Consider the following 20,843-nt stretch of genomic DNA (forward strand, 5'->3'; position numbering starts at 1 on the left):
TCTCCACTAATGGCAGCGCGGTTTTCCACATCCACTGGAGCACAGCTGTGAACAAAATAAATAAAGACTAACAGTCCTATCAGTTCATGGACACAACTGATCACAATAAAAAGAATAAAATAGATATGTGAAACGTTTAATTTGTGCACTTTGGATACCCCTCTATCAAACAGGTTGGGCGAAAAAATACATTTTAATACATTTGTGCTACGTGCTTGCATCATTTTAGAGGACATTCAGTATGTTCAAATATGTCTCTAAAGTAGTGAGTGCACACACATCGGCACACACATTAGTTTTAGCATATTCTAATTTTAAAGTCTAGGTGTCATGATTTATGTGTATATGAAACGACAACAATTCAAATACAGTACAAAAAGTGGTCCTTTGTCATCATACTGAGAGCCACTGCTTGATGTCGTATTAATATAAACACTGCAGTCACAGTGTTCTCAGGAAACCTTGTCGAGTCCTGCCACATGCTGACGTGTTCTTTAACCAAGAGCATGTGTGTTTTGGCATTCACAAACGAAAGCAAATCGCAATACCCGCGACAACAAAATAGGGAAAAGTTGTGGCCCATTTTATAACCCATTGCTCATTTCTTTGTTCTCCACAGAAGACATAAACGCACGCCACACAACCTCATACTTCACTTTCTCATACAGTTTTGCTGATCTCAGTAAGAAATCACACAGTTCATTTCATCAGTCAGCTCATCCTCAAACCGAGAAATTGAGTGACTGGCTCCGCGGGCTATCAGGTCTGCAGCAGCGTTCTCCATTTCATCCAGGCTCATGTGACAGGCGTCGGCGATCTCCTTCTTTGCAAAGTTAACAAACTTCGGGTCTCTGGCGTAAAGGCCGAGACCCTCTGAGATCAAGATCTGAGAGTGGGAGGAAAAAACAAACCGGTGAACCAGGATTATGTTTTTGGATGCTCATTGCCTCGAACACACAAACATCCCAATCAGATCCTGTCTACTTTACAGAGAATTTCATTAACTGAAAGAGACACTTAGTCAAAGAAGAATCCTGTTTGATGATCATTGAGTGATGACTTTATGTAAAATCCAAATCTCCATAAATATTTTAGAAAAATGTTTATGTTTATATCTGTTTTAAAAATAATGAGCAGTAGTATAAATTCATACCTATCCAGGTACATTCAAAGTCAGGTTCACACTTTATTTGAATTGAAGTGTGTCTTCAAAAACCGAAGTTGGGTACCAGCTATTACCACGATTACTTACCGACTCAACCAGGCTGTCTGCGCTGCCTTTATCTACGAAGCCCTGGTTGACCGGCGGCATCCTCACGCTGGTGAAGGTCCTGGTCTGACCGGGGTACCAGCCTGGACGGCTCCCTACAGGGAGGCTGGCAGAGCCGTCGCTCCACAGCGGCTGGCTGGTGCCGGTGGTGTCATCCACCAGGATCATAGGAGTGTAGATGAGCTTGCCCCTCCGCCCCGAGGGGCCGATTATTCCCGGAACAGGAGTGGTGCCAGCTGCTGCTGTGTTTGCCCACGAGGCGGATGACATCGAGGACACACTGCTGGGGCGGGAGTCCAGACTGTGCTGGGCCTGGAGAGGAACGATGAAATGAAATGAGGAATTCTTTGCTGCTTGAAAACCATGAGTTCGAGAGAGTTTACCTGCAGACGGGATCGGGATACGGACATATTCCCCATATAGTTTCCCGGGATGGGGAGGTCGTCCACACTGCTCTGAGGCCTCAGACATTGGAAGTTAAATGCAGGCTTACGACCTGAAACAACAGAGAAGGAAGAAAACCGGTCAGGAGGCACTTATTCATGCTGACATGCAAATAATTCAACACAGGTGTGAAGTCACCTTTGGGTATGGCAGGAAGGAGTCGTCTCCTGACAAACTGTGTGCCGTTTTCATTTCCACCGTAGCCATTCCCAGTGCTGCCGTTCCCGTTGGCACTGATCACGCTGCCGTTCTCGTTGTAGCCTACGTATCCATTCCCATTGTAACCATTTGCATCGTAGGGGGTTGGGCTTGCTGCAGTGCTCCCCCCATTGATGCTGGCCCCATTGTACCCGTTGGTCACGAAGCCATTCGCATCATACGGTATCTCTCCTATGCTGCTGGCTCTTTCCAGGATCTGTCCATTATAGCCGGTCTCAGATGGAACAGGAGAAACAGCGTCTGGATAAACATACCTGTAAAATCCAAATCCAGATTTTTAAGAACGAACTTGTACTTTAAAAGGAATAATCTTTTATTTTGGAAGAATATGCTACCTCACATCTTTCTAAAAGAATCAATACGAAAACAAAAATGTGTGAAAAACAAATTGGTTATTTCTCGGCTGGAAGCAGTTACTTTTTACTGTCACATTGATCGACAAGAACTAGTCCCTCGTGTAATCTAATGTAGAACCGCAATTTGGTTTTACAATGCTTTTGTGAGAATGAAAGTATTGGTAGGTTGATTTTTTTGGCCAGACCTCACTGTTTCCCTCTTTTCATAATCTTTGTCCTATGATAAAACATCCTTTCATCCAATTTTTATACACCACTGAAAGATATAGAAGCAATAATGAGCAAAAATGCAATTATGTATGTTTTGCAAATTGTCACATTATCCTTATTGCTCTCTCTTCACCTTGGATCTGGGTTCTTACCTGTCTAGACTTGCGGCGTCGCCTTCAGTGTTATACGTTATATGTTCAGGTTCTCCGGTTGGTGCCACCTCAGCTGGTTGACTCACAACGTCTCCTTCAACTAAAATATCCGGAGTAGGAGGAGGAGGCAGGTCACTGATGGAGTCCACCCTGTTCGAAGTGAACAGGTGAGTTCGGACACAATTCATTATGTTTTCACCGAAACTGATGGTAAGAATGTGGGAATTTATAGATAAAATATAGATATAGATAAAAACATATGAGCCAAAACACACCTGACGGGCAGGGGCCCAGAGCGCACGGGCTGCTCTGTTACAACGCTGAGTCCTGCCAGCTCTGATCCTGGTCTCTGGTGCTCCTGTAGGCCGGCCACCTGCTCTGTAACGACACCCCCGTTGGCTATCTTGGGCTCTGGTGCGATTATCACAGCTGTCTGTTCCACAAGCATGTCCATGGTCGGCATTGGTGTGCTGGCAGGTGTGGTGGCTGCTGAGCTCCCCGCCTCACTGTTGAAGACCTCATCACCCGTCATCTCTCCCTCTGTGGCTTCTTCTTCTTCCAGGTCACAGGCCATCGCCAGACGCATCTCTGGAGCCAGATCCTGCAGCGTCCGCAGCCCTTGCTGAGGACACGCACATGTGCCCCAGTTGTTATTTTAATGGTAATTGTCTCATACATATCCACAAAGTTCCCCCTTCGCTCAAAAATATCTTTGTTTTTATTATTAACTTGGATGTTTGAGCATCGTTACGCAGACTGACACTAGTCATCTGTTTTTGCACTGCAAAGTGGGGAAGCATCTGTGTCTTGAAGTTGAATCAACAATATTTGCATGTTTATATTCAGTGAAAGAAGCACAAAGTCACCTGAAGAGAAGCTGCCTTGTCCTTTTTTTTGGATTTCCTCTCCCGCTCCTTTCTCTTGCGGAACTTTTTGAAATAGTCCTGAATCAAAAAGCTGGCGTAAACCTTCCCACAAGTCACCTCGTCACCTGAGGAAAAAAAGGAAAAGCTGTCTGTTATGTTGGGTGTTGGAGAGAACCAGGAGAAACTGAATAAATTCTAGAAATACAATTTAGAAAATAATTACTTTCTCACAAAATAGATGCCATTAATTGCAAAAGGTTTATGCAATAGTTATGATAGTTATCATCAGGGCCATAAGAAATGTAATTTTCTGATTCACCTCTAGGTGGAGGAATAACTTCATCGATGAGCTTGGGCTTAGTGTGCTTCCAGAGCTTCTTAATAATCACTTTCAGCTCTTCATTCTGCTGGTCGATGGGACCTGAGGGCAGCAACAAAGCCTTCAAGGAAAACAGACACCTGACGACAAAGTGTTGTGCAACTACACATGTGAATGAGATCTCGTGTTTGTCTGTGTTGGAGGTCAGACCTTCAGTCTTGATCTTCAGAGAGGTTCGCACCAGAGCAAACAGAGTAGCGTTGAAGGTGACTGTCCCATCGGCGTGCAGAGGGACATTCATGGCAACAAGTCTCTGAGAGGACAAGATGAGACAGAAGGAGGAGTGAGTTCTATCCATCAGTCCATTCCTGCTCCCGATGTCAACTGGACGTCTGTTAACTCACCTTGCAAGCCACACGATGAGGACATAGCTTTCCAAAACCAAGAGGTGGCTGAATTCTTCGCAACATAGTCACAACGTCTATGTGCTTTATACGACCGCTGCAAGAATCAGACAAACGCAAAGCAGTACAGACATTTTATGAAGAGCGATATCTGCACATGCTGTTTTCATCCCGGCTGATCAGCTTGATGCAAGTAAATTGTGAATAGCTACACTTTTTTCTGAACAGTGAAGGGGAATAAAAGTGGCTGAGACAAGGAACAAATCTTACGTGGCCTCTGGATCATAGTCAGACCAAACTCTCTTGAACTCATCCAAGTGGTGAGTCCCGAGCACAGTCCAGTCTCGTGTCAGGTATTCAAAGTTGTCCATGATGACAGCAATAAACAAGTTGATGATCTGATAGAGAAAAGGACAGAGGCGTAACAAATGAGACTAATGCATCACCATAAATTTGGTTTACACACCTGTGAAACTCCCTAAAATAATGGATAATGCTGGTTCTTAATTATAATAGAAAGGGGAAACTATATGTATTTTTGCATTTATTTGCATTCGTTAAACATTTTTCGTAATGATCATGATTTGCATGTGAGTCCACACCAAGTTCTCATATATCAAACAACCCCAGTAGGACTCAGTGGTCCAGCTCTACTTTTAGCAGCTGGGCGGGTGTCAGGGGGTTTCTGCTAAAGGTCGAAGACCAGACACAGACTGATGGATGTCAGCTGTCCACAGGAGAAGAAACCATAGAAGGAATACATGAAAAGTTCCGGGCTAAACATGAACATGAGTTTAGGAATGAGTAAACAGCTTAGACTGAGGAACTGTTCCCACGAAAGAGAAGGTTAAAGGTCCATGACGGTCTCAAACTGACATTTTAAAATACCCATTAAGTGTGAGAGATGGATTTTTTTTTATTTCATAAGATATCTATTTTAAAAGCTGCACATACTTGCATTTTTTGTATAAAAAATGTACTTTTTCTTCAGAGCAGCCCACTAGTTACATATTTAACATTGACTTCAATTAACTTCTTTAATGTCTTAAAATAGCACAGAAGTTGCTGAAACGTTGCCAAACTATTTTCACCTTGTTAAATCAGGATTTTCTGATCTGGGTCTGATGTCAGGATTAACAAAATCCACAGAGATGGAGACTGGAAAAGACAGGGTTAAGCTTCTAAAAACACTCCTACACTGCTGCTGTGGTACTGTCCTTTCTACTGTCATCTGACTTTCATCCCACAAACCTCAGACTCTGTAAGACGAGTCTGAATGAATTATGCCTCAATTTAATTTGTAGTCAAGAGGGCGTATTAATTTATATGACAGCGGGCAAAGTGCTTTACTCCGAACTCAGGGATAAGAAAACAAATCAATGTGATCCTAAATCCTCCTCGGCCCCGCTCACCAGGTAAGCGCACAGCATGAAGAAGCTGATGAAGTATATGTAGGACAAGTTGCTGCCGCAGCTGAACTCTTCACCGGGTTCAGTATCAGACTCTGGGTCACAGCGTCTGCCAGGGAGAGCTGCCAACATGATCTCCTGCCACTGCTCTCCAGTGGCACACCTGCAAGGACACAGAGAGAAGACAGTCCTCTCATTTGTCCCTTTTTATCTTCATAATATCGTATTCAGGACAGAAGCCATACTGCGAGGAAGCCTAAACTGATTAATAATTACTGAAAAATGACATAAACAGAACCATGCAGAATTACTTCATCATCAAATGGCATTGCTGATGATTAAAAGACGCTAATCTGGTAATCGTATTTAGATCACTGAGAAGCTGAATCCAGAATTATTTGTATTTTCTTGTAATTCAGGGAAAACACATTTTTCTATCTCTATCTGATATATCAAGTACGAATGCTTAACCCATAAGAGATATTGTGACAAATTCAGCATTGGCCTCTTTCGGAAGAAACAACTCACCTGAAAAGGACCAGAACAGCCATGAAGAAAGTCTGGAAGTTGCAGTTTCTGTTGATGTGAGTATTATCGTCGACAGCCACCTTTCCAAATGTCTGTGAAAGGAAAAAGTGGACTTAGTTGGACACAAACAGCTGCAGCCCGAAGAGCAATTTTACTCACCTGCATGCCGATCACGGCATAGATGAAAAAGATCATTGCGATGAGCAGACCTACGTAAGGCAGAGCCTGAAAGGATAGAAGTGAAGATGTCACAAACTGAAATCAAACCTTTATCTAAATTATTTTTCAGCATCATGTGAGATGTTTGCTCTGCTCTCACCTGGAGAGACTTGACAAAAGTCCAGAGAAGAGTTCGGATTCCTTCTCCTTTGCTGAGCAGCTTGACCAACCTCAACACTCTGAACAATCGGAAGAAGGTGATGGACACTTTTCCACTTTCTCCTTTACCCTTCATATGGCACACACACAAACACAAAAAATTAGCACGTGCATTACACCGTGTGCACGCCTTCAAGTGTAAATCCAAATCCTAAAGCCCATCTGATGTCTCACCTCACTGTGGCCCCCACCTCCCTGGATCAATATTTCAGGCAATCAGCGACAGGCAGAAACAGCAAGAAGGAGGAAAGAGATTTAAAAGGCCATCAGGATCAGGCACAAATGGTTTAATGATCAGAGTAAAACATCCACCAACAAGCCAGCTCCCTGAACAAGAAGCTTAACTACATATTTTTTGTATGTAAAGTCAATGGCGAGCTGAACTTTAAATAAATGAAAGTTTATGACCGTTATGACAGTTATCCCCATCTTATTTAAACTTTTCACAGTTTAATGTTTATGTATATTTATTGTAGTACTGTTTTAAAGTCGCCTCAACATTACAGGGACAATTTTTCTGGAGGTCTTAAAACAGTTACAATTCAATATTTGTATTAATGCGCCACTGGAATGAATAAAATTCTGAGCATATACAAAACTGGTCTAATCGTTCCAAAAAAAAATTAAGACTTGACTTCATTATCTTAATATTAGTTATAGTGAGACTTTGTCATCCTGGCATCTGTGAAGTAAGAGTTTTTTTTTTGTGTGTTTTTTGCGTCTTTTTTAATTTTTTTTCGAGATAGTTTTTTCTTTTAACTGAGACCAGACTTGAAAGTACCACGTGGACTTTGTATTTTCTTCCAGCGAACGCAGCTGTCAACCTCCAAAAATTCAATGGATATGTGCACACACTTAAACTAAGTTGTAATAATAAACATTGGGAAACAAAAAAAAAACAAACAACATGAACTTTTGAAATGTGTCTGAACAAACTTACACTAAACTCAGAGACTACAATGTCCAACACGCTCCCCACAACAATCAGTGCATCAAACGAATTCCAAGGGTCGATGAAATAATGCTGCATAAAAAGAAATAAGCAAAGTGAGACAACGACAAAAAAAAGGCAGTGGTGGCAGTTGTTGTGACCCTCACATGAGCCCGCAGAGCCAATAACTTGATGATCATCTCAATGGTGAAAACCACCGTGAAGATCATGTTGAGGATGTCCATGATGGAGGTGAAGAGTTTTGATTGTTCGTAATGCTGAGAAGAAAAAAACAAAAACAAAATAGCAACACAAATCTTTGGATTAAACACTGAAAAATTACATTAAAAAAACCCCAAAACATTTCTTTGAGTGATGTGTAAATGTGTAAAATGGCACCTGAACAGCCAGAGTGAGGGTGTTCCCCAGAATCAAGACGAACATAACATATTCAAACTGGCTGGAGTTGATTATTCTCCAGAATTTGAGCTGTGATGGGTTTTTGGGGATGTAAATCTTTATAGGTTGAGCTTTCAGTGCATAGTACACACACTGGCGCTGGCAGGGTAACAAGAAGAGAGCAAGCGTTATGGAGTTTGAGATAATTAAAACAAAAGATAAATTATAACAACAGCGACACTTAAACTAAAAGCCTAAATTATCATTTTTTTTAAATAACTAACTTGATTCTTGTTGAGTTCGCAGTTTTTAAACTCAGCCTCTCCTTGTTCTCGAAATGTGATGATGACAAAACCCACAAAGATGTTCATCATGAAGAAGGCGATGATGATGATGTAGATGATAAAAAAGATGGAGATTTCTACTCGGTAGTTGTAGATGGGTCCTCTATTTATGGCGTTGGCATCTACAGCCTTGTAAAGAAGCCTTAATACAAAAAAAAAAAAAAAACAACAACAACAAACAGAAGAAAAGAGTGAGCAGACCTTTCCTATTCCAAAAACTAAAAAATACCATCTTAAAAATTTCTTGATGACCACTAAAATATGGGTGCAAATTTACGAGAGTATGGGTAAAAAACAGTTCGACTCACTGTGGCCAGCCTTCAAATGTTGACACAGTGAATAAAGCCAGCATGCCCATCAGCACATTGTCAAAGTTGAAATCACTGTTTTGCCAAATCCTCTCTCTCACCATAGGGTGGTTCATGTCTCCATCTTTATAGACCACAAATGTTCCCCTGAAAACAAACGCATGCAGTGACGGATTCTGAATGTTAAGTGACTGTCATGAGCTTTATATTGCGGAGGAATGACACAGGAAAACTGACTTGCACTCATCTGGGGTGTGTTTGGCTTCATCTGTGCAGCTGTAGAATCTGCCCTGTGGCATAAAAAACAGACAGGCAATACACTAAAAGGGTGAAAACCCCACAGCAGCTTCTTCACTTTTAATTTCTGTGAGTAAGAGAAGAAAACTGTTAAAATGGATGAAAATGTGAACATGCACCTTAAAGAGCTGCACTCCAATACATGCAAACATGAACTGAAGGAGCGTTGTGACGATCAAGATGTTGCCGATGGTGCGGATGGCCACAAACACACACTGCACCACATTCTGTGATCACAAAAGCAATGAAGAACATTTATCAGCTTATATTGGCAACAAATTATACTACATCACATATACAGTAAGTGATCAGAAGAATGGCAACATATGCACAATATAAGAGGACAGCCTTGAAGTGAATGTCAACTTCCTTAATATATTTTTCTAGCATATCAAAAGAAAAAAAAAAGAGCGTTTACCTTCAGCCCCTTGGCTCTGTTGATGGCTCGAAGAGGCCTGAGCACACGCAGCACTCGAAGAATCTTCACCACAGATATTGCGCTTGAACTGGATTTAGAGACGTTCAAAAAATGTTTCATAAATTCTAATTTACTGTATAAATTTGTATTACTGTATACACTCTAGTAGTAAAAACAGAGTTCACTGGGTAATCAAACAAATTGTCCCCTTAAAATGAAGATTTGGTCCAAAAATGTACACAAACTATAAAAAAAGCACACCTATTCACCAGTAGTCAGATTGAATATGTGAAATATGTGAATGAGAATCACTGTCCTTAATTGCATATAAAAAAAATTGCCACCTCAGTACTTTAATAAGAGATCAGGTTACGTAACACAACTGGTACAGCTCACTCCTGTCAGTTCAGATCCGTTTTTTTACACTCACTGCAGAAAGAAAGATGTGAGCGACACGCTGACGACCAGCAGGTCCAGGAGGTTGAAGGCATTTCTACAGAAGGAGCCGGTGTGCAGAAAAGCTCCGTAGACTGTCATCTAAACACGAGTGAAGAAAAGTTAATGATCTAATGAACACGTCACTTTCCATTTAACTGCAGCCATTACCTTTAGCACAATCTCCACAGTGAAAACAGATGTGAACACGTAATCTGCGTAGCCGAGCACCTGAGGGAAAAACAAAAAGGTTAGCGTGACCTTTTTTTCTTTTAGGCAGGTGAGAATGAAAAGGACCCGACAATCGGCTTGCATAAATCAAAGCATAGATGACTTGATATGATGCGTTTGGTCTTACTATGTTCCTGAATGAGTGCGATTTGATTGGATCTTCAGCAGCCAGAGAAATACTACTGAGGATGATGAAGATGAGGATGAAGTTGGTGAAGTAGGGGTGATGGATGAGGTTGTGGCAGGCGACTCGCAAACTGAGATTTAGAGTGAAATTAGTTTCAGCAATGTCACGGAACTTAGTGCTAAATTGGCAGGAAGTCAAAGGAGCCATTTGTAAGCTTAACATTAGCATCTGTTTACCAGCCAAACCTCGTTCCTTCACTCACCAAGAGTTCTCTCCTGCAGAGGACACAACTCTTTTGTTATGCTCCTGCTAGTGTCCCCTCTTCCTGACACTGCAGTGTCCAGCCTGCCCTGATGAAGTCGCACTAATCAGAGGGCATGCTAGATGCTTAATGGTTGAAGTGGAAGACTGTCAATGCTAATACTTGGCATGCAGCAATTGGTAAACTTACAAACAGCTCCTTTAAAGAGTAAGGTTACAGAACTGTAGTAGAATTGGGTTCATTTGGCTCATATTACCAATTCTTCTTTCCAAGAATGAAGAAGGAGCTTCCATCGGGGATTGGTACGATCTTCTCCTTAGGCCCAGAGAACTCTGGCTTTAATGGAGCAACTCCTAAAAGAGACGGTTTGTATCCAAATCAGCAATTTTTGAGGTTGAACTATCTGCTGCAGGATGCGATCTACGACACCCTCACCCTCTAGTCCCTCAATGGCCCTTAGCTCCTCATTTTCCTGCCAGTCGTCCTCTTCATTCTACAAACAGTACACAAGAAAAGCTGTTGTAACTTTTCCCTTTTTAGAAACGGTGCAGAAACAAATGCAACCATTATTCACCCCAGCATCTTCATCTTCTTTCTCTTCATCCTCATCCCATTCTTCTTCCTCTTCCTTTTTTTCTCTGGAAGAATAATACACAGTGAAAATACAGGCGAAGTCGGAACTCTCTTTAATGGTCAGGATAAATGCAGCAGCAGACAAAAGGATGAGTCGGGTATAAAAGGTGTCTGACACTGCCGTTCACCGCCTCCTTCTCTTGAGCCAAACTTACTCAACATTTTTCTTTCCGCCGCCTCCTGCCAAATTGTCCACAGCGATAGCCAAGAAGACATTGAGCAGGATGTCTGATCGAAACATTAAGGAGTCAGATTTCTTCCACTGGGTGCTGAAAACTGAACCTAATATTCAGCAGTTGGCTCAGAAATATGGTCACAAATATTGTAAACTTGTTGATCACTCCTTGGAAAAGGATACAGTTACCACAGACAAAGAGGATGACAAAGTAAATGCACACCACCATGTTAGGGAATATGGGCCCACCATAGGCCATAATGCCGTCATACATCACAGCATTCCAGTCCTCTCCAGTGAGTATCTGCAACGACGGGCCGTCAGTGAGGAAAGAACAAGAGAGAAACAAGAAGGCAGACGGTGACAGGGCCGTAACTCGCATCTGTTGAATAAACTGAGATACTGTGGCAATGTCAGTCACCTGGAAACAAGTGAGCAGGGCCTGAGGGAAGGAGTCAAATGTGCTCCTTTTCATCTGAGTTTCATCAAAGTTGAATTTGCCTCCAAACAACTGCATGCCTAGCAAGGCAAAGATAATGAGGAAGAGGAAGAGCAGGAGCAGCAGGGAGCAGATAGCTTTCATGGAGTTGAGCAGTGAGTTGACCAGGTCAGATAACGCAGCCCAGTGCCTGGAAACAATAAAGAGAGCATTGATACGCTTCAAGAAATGCTCAGTATTTCTAAGAACTAAATACAAGAAATATTAAAACAATGAGTAGTTGGCACTTGTCCTCTTTAAGCTCCGTTGTCACTTACCGTGTCATTTTAAATATCCTGAGCAGTCGGATGCACCGCAGCACAGAGATGCCGATGGGCGGGATGAAATCCATCTCTACCAGCAGCGTCTCCAGGATGCCGCCACACACCACAAAACAATCAAAGCGGTTGAACAGCGCCATGAAATAGATCTGCAGGCCAAAGGCGTACATTTTCATCAGCATCTCCAGAGTGAACAGCAGCAGCAGGATCTTGTTGGCTCGCTCTGTGGGACACACAGAGAAGAAGAGTCATGTTTTTTTTTTTTTTATTATTACACAAAGTTGGGGGAAAAAAGCTACTAATTAATTATTTAATTAATTAGGAGTGTGCTCTTACCTTGCATTTCTGTGAGCCACTTTGGTTGTCCGTAATGCTCGGAGGCGCTGGCCACTGTGTTGAGAAACACTAGTAAAAGCACCAACCAATAGAAGTTGGTGGTCTTAACAGCCACACGGCAGTTCTTCCTGAAAGTATGATTCAGCTGGCACAACTGGTCACTAAAGAAAGATTGGGCACAGTACAGGGAATCAGTCCCTCCAAAGACACCAAGGTCACGTCAGGTAGGACATTTGTATCTCATATAATAGGCTACAACAACACTCAATGACAGACAGATATTGAATGATGAAGGAAAGCACTTCTTCTTCATATAAGCATTTGGCATACTGCTGAAAATCTTACCAGAAGCTATTGGCCATCATCTTTGCCCTGAGAAATAGAGAGAATGAAAGCAAGAGAGTTTAATAAAACTCTGCACTTGTGTTCCAGTAATGAGCTGAAACAAAACAATGTTGTTTGTTTCTGTGTTGTCTTACATGAGAGAAGCACAGCAGCCATTGTCATCATCGAGGTATGCTATATCATCGTCAGAGTCTGACTCTGTTGAACACAGAGGCGAGTTGCAGCCGGAAGGTGTCGCATAGAACAAACAAACTTAAAAATAACTGTACAGTGAAAGCTGACGTACCTCCGCCGTCCTCGCTGTGTTTGTACCAGCCGAACTTCTTCATCATCTTTTTCTTTGCAATGGCAGCACCTTTCAGGATGAATCCATATGGAAATGTAAGGCGATAAGGTGTTGATGCTTGGATTTGAGTCAGTGTGTGTGTGTCAGTGTATGTAAATGTGCGTTCAACCAACGTTTGTTTCCCTCTTCATCCACATCCTCGGCCTCTATGAGCCAGTCCATGTAGCCAATCATGTCCTCCTCCATCTGTTTGCTCTCCTGTGCTTTCTGTAGCTCACCACGGGCCACGGCCTTTTCTCTTTCTTTAGAAAACTCTCTGCGCACATAGACACAGACACACACACACACACACACACACACACACACACACACACACACACACAAGCTTAGGAAACTCTGAATAACACTGAATATGATTGGGTTAATACAACAGAAAGTTGAGACCTTTGGTGCAACAAGTACGCACCCGCTCAACACACCCAACACAAGATTGATAATGAAAAATGAGCCGAAGATGACCAGGGAGACAAAATAAACCCACGGAATCTCAAAACCAATGGCATCATTCATCTGCAAAAGCGAGACAGAGAGACAAAAGTGGATCAGCGTTCTCAGTTTGGAGTCAGAAATAAACTGCAGGGGTGCGTGAGCACGTCTGTGTTACCCAGTAGAGCACATCTGTCCAGCCCTCCATAGTGATGCACTGGAAAACAGTCAGCATTGCGAAGAAGATATTGTCAAAGTTTGTGATCCCGCCGTTGGGGCCCTCCCACTTGCCCCTGCACTCAGTCCCGTTGCTGACACAGAAGCGCCCATTCCCAGCAAACGCACAGGGTGAAGGGTCGTCCTCCACCATGAGCTCTGGATCAGAAAACAGCAGGAGATAAAAGAAGGACAGTGAGTTCACAAATCCGTGAAATGTGAAGTGTAAAGAATATTTTTTTTTAACGTAGAGAGCAGAGACCTGTGCCAATGAAGTAGCACGTCTTGTGCATCCTGCCGATGAAGAGCTCCAAGCCGATGATGGCGTAGATGATGATGACAAACATGACCAACATACCAATGTGGAGGAGGGGGACCATGGCTTTCATGATGGAGTTCAACACAATTTGTAAACCTGATGAGAAAAAACACACACTTTTCAGCATGTGGGCTAAAGCAAAGATGCAAAAACACAATCAAACACACACACACACACAAAAAACGCACTTGGCACTCCAGACACGAGTCGAAGTGGTCGTAGCACCCTGAACGCTCTGAGTGCTTTGACATCCAGGCCTCCAGGTTTTCCGGCAGCATGATGGGCCTCGCCAGGCTTGTGATCCGTCATGGCTTCTGCTATCACACTGAACAACCTACACACACACACACACACACACACACACACAAAGTGGCTGTTGGCACTGTACGCTTTCTTAATGGCAGAACATTTTGGAGATGGAAATCGTGACTATGTGAAGCACCAAAATACCCGACAATGACGATAATGAAATCAAGCAAGTTCCATCCGCTGCGTATGTAGGCGCTGGGGTGCATGACTAAGCCGTAGGCAAGAATTTTAGTGAAGGTCTCGATGGTGAAGATGACAAGAAAGACGTACTCGACTTGTTCCTGAAAAGAAAAGGTGGCGTAGGGACAGTTATGCAAAATTGGATTGGCTTTTTTGTTTTTTTTTATGTTAATGAGTGCGTAAGAGAGGAATAAATATAGAGCAGTACTGGAGAAACGTCAACTTATTGTCACAATGACGTAAAGACATTCAGAAACAATAGAGTCCGGCTCGTAAAACATCCCAATGAGGTGCATTCAGTGTTTTTCAATGCTTCTTTCTTTAGATCACGTGTCACCATTACGGGCTGATTGCGGTGGCTTTCTAACCTCTTAACCCAGTGCCTGACAAATGCTTAAGCCTGTCAGTGAATCCTTCTCCTGTAACCTCAGTTTAATGCTTCTAATCACTACAACCACTGTCACCAGGACTTTACCTGAATCAGCTGAAATAATCCACACATCATGCGCTTTCATTTAATATGACTGGTATTAACAAACAACAACAACAAAAAAATTATATTCACCAAACTCAATGCATGAATATATGATATTAACCGAAACTGCAAGGATGACAATTTGAAATGTCAGGATACTTCCTCAGTGAAATCCAATAAAGGGATAAACATCCATCCTGCTGCAAGTGTCTGTGTGTGTTTTTGCATAGGTGTGTGTGTGTGTGTGTGTCTATTCTCTGCTATTCTTTTTAGCGAAAATATTTGCTCACTTTTATTCTCTCTAGAAGTCAGGATCATTTAGACCAATAAAGCGACACAATGCCACTTTAAATTTTTAAAGAGGTGCTGAAGACAAAGAAAGAAATGGATGTGTTTTTAATTCTGTAAGTTTGAATGTGAATTTAAGGGATATTGGAGAAAAACTATGAGAAATAGAGGAAGGGGCAGAGGTGAGCGTGAGGTGAGATGAAGCAGATGGCTGGTGCCTAAGTAACTTTTCCCCTCTAATACCATTACAGTCCTGCAGGAAACTACCTTCAACCAATTGTTGCAACCGTCATCACTAAACTGTCCAACCTCTGCACAACTAACTTTGCATTAACCACCCAAATCTGTGTTTTGGACCATGCACGTGTCTGCCAGTGTCCTCAAATGACCCACAGGACTGAGGAACGAGAAGCAGCTCAAGAGAACCAGAGATGTTTGTAATGAGTTCTAAGTCAAGTTTCCATTTTCCTCTCTCTGTGATAGTGTGCTCCTAATTCACTCCCATGTGATACCACGTTTTAGCGTTAACTCTGCAACTGCCAGTGTTTCAGTGTTTTCCTGCCTTTCAAAATATGTGAAATCATTTTTGGATTCTTTCCAGCTGAAACTCACCAGTTTGTGATTGGTAGCGTTGGAGTCATCATCGGGGTATGGCTTGGTGACACCCATGGCCACACAGTTGGCAAAAATGGCAAGTAGAATAAAAATATCAAAGGGTGTGAGGATGGAGTTAAGGCCAAACAAAGGCCCCACGAAAGCATCTATGCAGAACAATGCAGACAACTCTCAACTTTAATAGATTAAACATGTGCATCATGTCTAGGACTGAAGGTATAAAGGTTCAGAATCACCCTGACTCGCTCAGAAAAAGGATATTTCCACTCTACCAGGGCCAGTGCTGCCATGCGGATGGGGTTGCTGAGGGTGAGGCAGCAGAGAGCGCGGGGGGCCCTGAGAGCGGACTTGTTTGCCTGCATCGCTTTCTTGGCCCCCCCTCCTCTTTTTCTGGCTGAGCCAGTTGACCCCAGGGTGTCTGATTTGCCTGCATCGCCCCCAGGGGGGGCATCTGTTGAAGAAAACACACATAATGACATTAGTGGGCTCTAAAACATGTTTCATTCCAAGATAAAACATACAAGCTACATCTGGGGCAAGTGAAAAAGATAAGGTATGTGCTAATGGAGAAGTGGGCCTGTCTGTCACATGTAGACTTTTACTCCTAAACAATGAACACAAAACATACTGATACATTAATCATTAAGAATAATAATAATGCTAATTATAAAACATGATCAGCTCAGATTGGTGTACCATCTTCAGTTATATCTCACCACCTGTACTTATTTCATTAACAATATCTGCACACATTTTATTATCCAACATAATTAGGGGAGGATTTGACAGGAGGCTGTAGCCAACAGGTATCCGGTCCTGCAGGCCTCATATTATAAGACCAGATGTGACCTACTTCTTTATTGGAAGCAGTGCGGCACTTAGCCCAGCACTATCCCCAAATAGGCCCGTGAACACCTGCTGACAAGGCCCTGCACAGACAATAAGCCTGTGGGTACCTTTATTATCTCACCTATGAGCAAACTACAGAGGAATCAAAATATGGACACATAAGAGCTTCTAATTAAACTAACTTCTACTTAAATAAAAAGTGTAAAAGTGCTTTGATTTCACGTTTAAAATACAATGAGTTAACAATGCAATGAGTCTTTATGGTTAGCTGTAATACAAAGGGTGCAAACCGTGTAGGCAAACCTTCAGACACACAGGAAGGAGCCCCTACCTTTCTTTGCCGCGTCCATGTTCGCAGTTTAACACCACGAAGTCACCTAAAAAAATCCCACCATCAACTCTTCAGGAGATCTGCGGTGCGTTGCGGATCACGGATATAAAGTTGGCCCCCAAAAGAGGAAGAACTTTTCACGGTACAAAAACAAACAAAAGCAAACGGCCCATGTGCAGCCTGTCATTTCACATCCACATGCAGCGCTGAGAGGCGCCGGGCCATCATCCCGCTCACCGCAGAGAAATCCAATTAAAGCCGCTTTCTAACTGCGTGTAAATGAAAACTGCGACTTCTCCTCCGTCTTCTCTGTTTTTTTTTTTTTTTTTTTTTGGTTTTTGTTTATCTAAGCAGGCACATCACGGCGAGGAATATTAAAACAAACGCGTTCCCATATCGTCGGTGGTCAGCCGTCAGGATTAAACGAGCTGAGCCGTTTAAAAGGATGACAGTGGAAATCTTTCAGGGGGAAGGTGGAGATAAACTCTGCAGCTCTCTGGGATTTTCTTACACAGTTTAAGTCACTAGGAAAATGGGAATATTAAGCAGATGCTGTCAGGATGGGAGCGATGGGAGAGTTCGCTACAGCAACTTAGAGAAACCTTTTTCAGGACCTTGGACAGAAGCTGCCAGGCGCGGCACCGACACAGACGACTAGGGGGCGCGCTTTCTCTAACAATGACTGAGAGCCCAATGACGTGACCATCCTACACCACCATGATAAAAACAAAAACAAAAACACAAAATGAAAATTTCAAGAACATCAGATACCTTTATTGTGTTCTTCTTTATCATCTACCAAATATATTAAGACAATACATAAAATAAACATTCGCTCTATACATAGATAAAAAGAAAAACACTGGATGGTGCTGCACCATCGCTCTGCTGTGGCTGCTGCTGCTGTTGTTGTTGTTTTATCACAACAGAGAGATGGAGTTTAAAAAGTGCTTGGTTGCTTGAAGGATAAAACAGAAATGAAAGTGACGAAGAGTGCTTGATAACTAGAGAAGTGAACTGTCGGTGCATTGACACAAGCAATCATTTCCAGGAGCTCATTATAAATTTTCATTCTTTTTTGTCATGACTTGAGCTAATCCAGTCTAGTGCGTTCAAGAATGATTGTTACAAAAGCTGCCGAGGGAGGAGATACTGCAAATAAAGACAGGAATGAGGTTTCCTTAAGCAAACGCATAATCTAAAAATATACACAGGTCTTTTCAGTGATTGTTTCAGCTGACATATAATTAGTTCTTAGAAACAGAACTGCACGATACCATGCGCCATGGTAAAATGTCACTGAGCAAGTGTTTCTTCATCTACTTTTGTACTTACACTTCAGCCATTGAAACAATGACTTTAATTTTCACTCAGTCTGTGCGTACAATGTAATAAAATCTTTGGATGTTTAATTATTATATCTTACTAAGATGTCGAATAATAAAAGTTATTTTACGAATATAAACTTCAGAAATTGCATATTTCACCAACAAAGGTCAGTCACAATTAACCAGAAAGTTTCCATGTTCACAAACATTCACACATAAATAACTTAAACTCATTTCCCCTGAGGTTTCTAATCACACAGTGCAACTACCTGTCACCACCATCAGCACCAGCATGCGTACTCCCCTGTGACCCTGATATCTGATGTAGTGTCTTGGTGTCCGCCCTGTTCTCTGGTCTGACTTACTATGTTCAAGGCTGGTCTCAGGCCTGAGTGCTCACTACTGAAATTGCCCCTTTGCCCCCTGCTGCTGACCTCCATCCTTTGGAGGTAACTGACTGGGGTCGTCGACAAAGGGAAGAGCTGGAGGAGAAAGAGGAAGAGTAAAAGACACAATAGTTTGTTGTAAGATTTCTGTCATAGTGCAATCACAAAGATCTATGCGACTCTATGCTTACATGGTTATACTCAACATAGACAATTTCTGCTGTTAAATTGATCTTCAGCCTTTTGCATTCATATCTCAGTAGTTTCCATTATTTCAAGTAACTTTTCAACAAGTCATTTTAAAGCAAAATTACATTCAGATCTAATGATCAACTGAATGAAATGAAACTACCCTTTAAAAAGGAAATCTATTTATTTTTCTATTATGTGATGGAGTTCATGCCACGGTTCAACTGTTTTATTTAGAAATCATCTATAATTAGAAACTGCATGTTTTTTTTTTTCATATACTGATGAAAAAACTGTTTCACTCACGATTCTGAAACTGTTGGGCCGTGTATCTGGTCAAGAGGATCCCAAAACCTTCAATGAGAGCGAGCAAAATCCCCCCCATCATGGCAGAGCCCATCATAGTCAAAGGCCCACCTAGAGAAAAACACTGATCAATCAATCTGACGTGTTCAGTGACACAGCAAGGTGGTTTGAGACTCAGTGAAAGATCACGTCTTACTGCGTGCTGCCAGGATGGCTCCAGTCAGAGCACCACTTGTTATGGAGTTCCATGGATCTTCTTTCCCTCGGATACGAACTAGACCACAATCAATTGTGGAGAAGAGGCCTCCCCATACAGCGAAGCTACCTGAACAAGCGACCAAAACGAGCTGAATGTGTTTTTACTTTCTAAAAATGACACAGAGACCCACAATTATTCTTAGATTGAATTGTGAATGGATAGAATTATCCTTTTCCTTACAAATTTACACTCCAACAGATCCCCCTGCATTATTCCATTAGCAAACGTTTCTAAAAAGGTGTTTTTACTTCATCACAATAGATTATGTAGTGTAGATTTATGGCCAAAACAACAAATTCATCAATTTAAAATTAAATCCATAACACAATAATGTGTGCAGGAAATGACTACAACTGTATGAAATCAAAAGTAAAAAAAAAAACATCTTCTCACCTCCGATCTGTGGAGCTCTCACTCTCACTGCATTTGCGCTACCTCTCAAGCGGTGTCCGACACCCTGAAATGTTACAGAGTTATTCAGTGCTGATCGTGAAATAACTTATGTAAGTCGGAGAACAAACAACTACACATTGAACTCACTGCAGGGGCGTTACGAAAACCCTTGATCGACTGGAACACCCCACCTCCTATTGCGCCCATGGTGAAGGCACCTCCACAGTCATCTACTATCCTCCAGGGACTGCAGGAAAGTATGAAGAAGAGAGAGGAAATACAGGAAAGACAAGCTGGATCACTTAATGTTTCAATTATAAACACCTTGTTGTTGGTATTGCCGTGCATTTCAGAACTTGAAAGGCAGAAATGTAACCATCCAAAACACAACGCTAAGTCTGCACCAAAATAACCATTTAATCCCCAACACAGATTGTTTCCGAAAGAAAACGCTTATCCAATCAGTTACCATTCTCTCCAAAGTGTTTGCATTGTGTAGTCAACACCTGGCATGTAAATAAATGGCAAATAAGTGACAACATTTTACCTCGAGCCAGGAGATCCAAATGAGTCACATTTTTGCTGCAAATCATACTCATGCTGAAAAAGGCCACCATGATGATCAAAGAAATATTTACCAAAAGACTGAAAGCATCAGTCTTTTACTGAAACAAATTATCAGCCATACCTGATTAATATTAATGTTTGTTCAGTCTCTTTGATATTCAGTGTTTATTGGACCAAAGAGTCGACTTGTTTTCTTTTTTTTTCATCTTGACTAAGCCGCCGATGTATTCCTGTAAATTTCTGTTTCAGTGAGAGCTTACTGACCACAGCTTTATCTCTTTATATCCCTCATCCTGCTCTGAGCTAACTGGGCTAACTCAAACTCACAGAGGCTCTCTGCTCCAACAGGAACTTCATCTGAGAGGGGAAAAAAACACAAACGAGACAAAACCGAGGCCGAAATGTGTTGATTTTTAACAACCAGAAAAAAGAAAACGCTTTAAAGAATAATCTCACCAAGGCTCACGGGCATATTCCTCCATGTTTGTTGTCGTCAGGAGAAACTG

General features: G+C 42.0%; 2 protein-coding genes across 4 annotated transcripts; both read right to left on the minus strand.

The window, feature by feature from the left end:
• Positions 1 to 140: 140 nt before the first annotated feature.
• Positions 141 to 16,928, minus strand: cacna1fa (calcium channel, voltage-dependent, L type, alpha 1F subunit a). Its single transcript, XM_029507476.1, has 47 exons — positions 16,910 to 16,928; positions 15,991 to 16,180; positions 15,727 to 15,832; positions 14,313 to 14,452; positions 14,051 to 14,196; positions 13,806 to 13,958; positions 13,506 to 13,702; positions 13,308 to 13,411; positions 13,015 to 13,157; positions 12,842 to 12,910; positions 12,690 to 12,753; positions 12,556 to 12,582; positions 12,211 to 12,371; positions 11,872 to 12,097; positions 11,537 to 11,744; positions 11,299 to 11,419; positions 11,096 to 11,168; positions 10,882 to 10,945; positions 10,737 to 10,800; positions 10,564 to 10,657; positions 10,046 to 10,175; positions 9,859 to 9,918; positions 9,683 to 9,789; positions 9,253 to 9,340; positions 8,954 to 9,061; positions 8,775 to 8,827; positions 8,538 to 8,684; positions 8,170 to 8,371; positions 7,886 to 8,044; positions 7,654 to 7,764; positions 7,496 to 7,579; positions 6,730 to 6,750; positions 6,497 to 6,625; positions 6,337 to 6,402; positions 6,178 to 6,269; positions 5,653 to 5,812; positions 4,511 to 4,638; positions 4,241 to 4,337; positions 4,047 to 4,149; positions 3,837 to 3,938; positions 3,518 to 3,642; positions 2,927 to 3,273; positions 2,652 to 2,801; positions 1,853 to 2,187; positions 1,633 to 1,766; positions 1,253 to 1,576; positions 141 to 886 (listed from the first exon to the last, which is right to left on the minus strand). Exons 1-47 carry the CDS (start codon positions 16,926 to 16,928, stop codon positions 680 to 682), a joined length of 6,138 nt encoding a protein of 2,045 aa, XP_029363336.1. The 3' UTR covers positions 141 to 679.
• A 787-nt stretch (positions 16,929 to 17,715) lies between these two features.
• Positions 17,716 to 20,836, minus strand: timm17b (translocase of inner mitochondrial membrane 17 homolog B (yeast)). 3 transcript variants are annotated; one of them, XM_029505851.1, is made up of 7 exons: positions 20,794 to 20,814; positions 20,665 to 20,694; positions 19,918 to 20,017; positions 19,771 to 19,834; positions 19,315 to 19,443; positions 19,119 to 19,229; positions 17,716 to 18,719 (listed from the first exon to the last, which is right to left on the minus strand). In XM_029505851.1, the coding sequence occupies exons 3-7, from the start codon at positions 19,975 to 19,977 to the stop codon at positions 18,637 to 18,639; spliced, it is 447 nt and encodes a 148-aa protein (XP_029361711.1). In that variant the 5' UTR covers positions 19,978 to 20,017; positions 20,665 to 20,694; positions 20,794 to 20,814; the 3' UTR covers positions 17,716 to 18,636. The 3 variants fall into 3 exon arrangements, with proteins under 3 accessions (XP_029361711.1, XP_029361710.1, XP_029361709.1); XM_029505850.1 differs by lacking the exon at positions 20,665 to 20,694 and having other exon boundaries at positions 20,794 to 20,836; XM_029505849.1 differs by lacking the exons at positions 20,665 to 20,694; positions 20,794 to 20,814 and having other exon boundaries at positions 19,918 to 20,574.
• Between the last annotated feature and the right edge of the window lie 7 nt (positions 20,837 to 20,843).

This window comes from Echeneis naucrates, chromosome 7, assembly GCF_900963305.1.
Source record: "Echeneis naucrates chromosome 7, fEcheNa1.1, whole genome shotgun sequence".
Classification (NCBI taxonomy): Eukaryota; Metazoa; Chordata; class Actinopteri; order Carangiformes; family Echeneidae; genus Echeneis; species Echeneis naucrates.

What these genes read in the sequence shown, in the direction of transcription:
- cacna1fa (XM_029507476.1), bottom strand. An exon ending in GCTGTTCTGGTCCTTTTCAG is followed by an intron (nt 5,813 to 6,177) that starts GTGAGTTGTTTC and finishes GTGTCCTTGCAG; the next exon opens with GTGTGCCACTGGAGAGCAGT. An exon ending in TCTGAAGATCAAGACTGAAG is followed by an intron (nt 3,939 to 4,046) that starts GTCTGACCTCCA and finishes TGCTGCCCTCAG; the next exon opens with GTCCCATCGACCAGCAGAAT.
- timm17b (XM_029505849.1), bottom strand. Translation starts at nt 20,118, where the DNA reads ATGCACGGCAATACCAACAACAAGGTGTTTATAATTGAAACATTAAGT. An exon ending in AGCCATCCTGGCAGCACGCA is followed by an intron (nt 19,230 to 19,314) that starts GTAAGACGTGAT and finishes GTTTTTCTCTAG; the next exon opens with GTGGGCCTTTGACTATGATG. An exon ending in GGCCCAACAGTTTCAGAATC is followed by an intron (nt 18,720 to 19,118) that starts GTGAGTGAAACA and finishes TTTCTCCTCCAG; the next exon opens with CTCTTCCCTTTGTCGACGAC.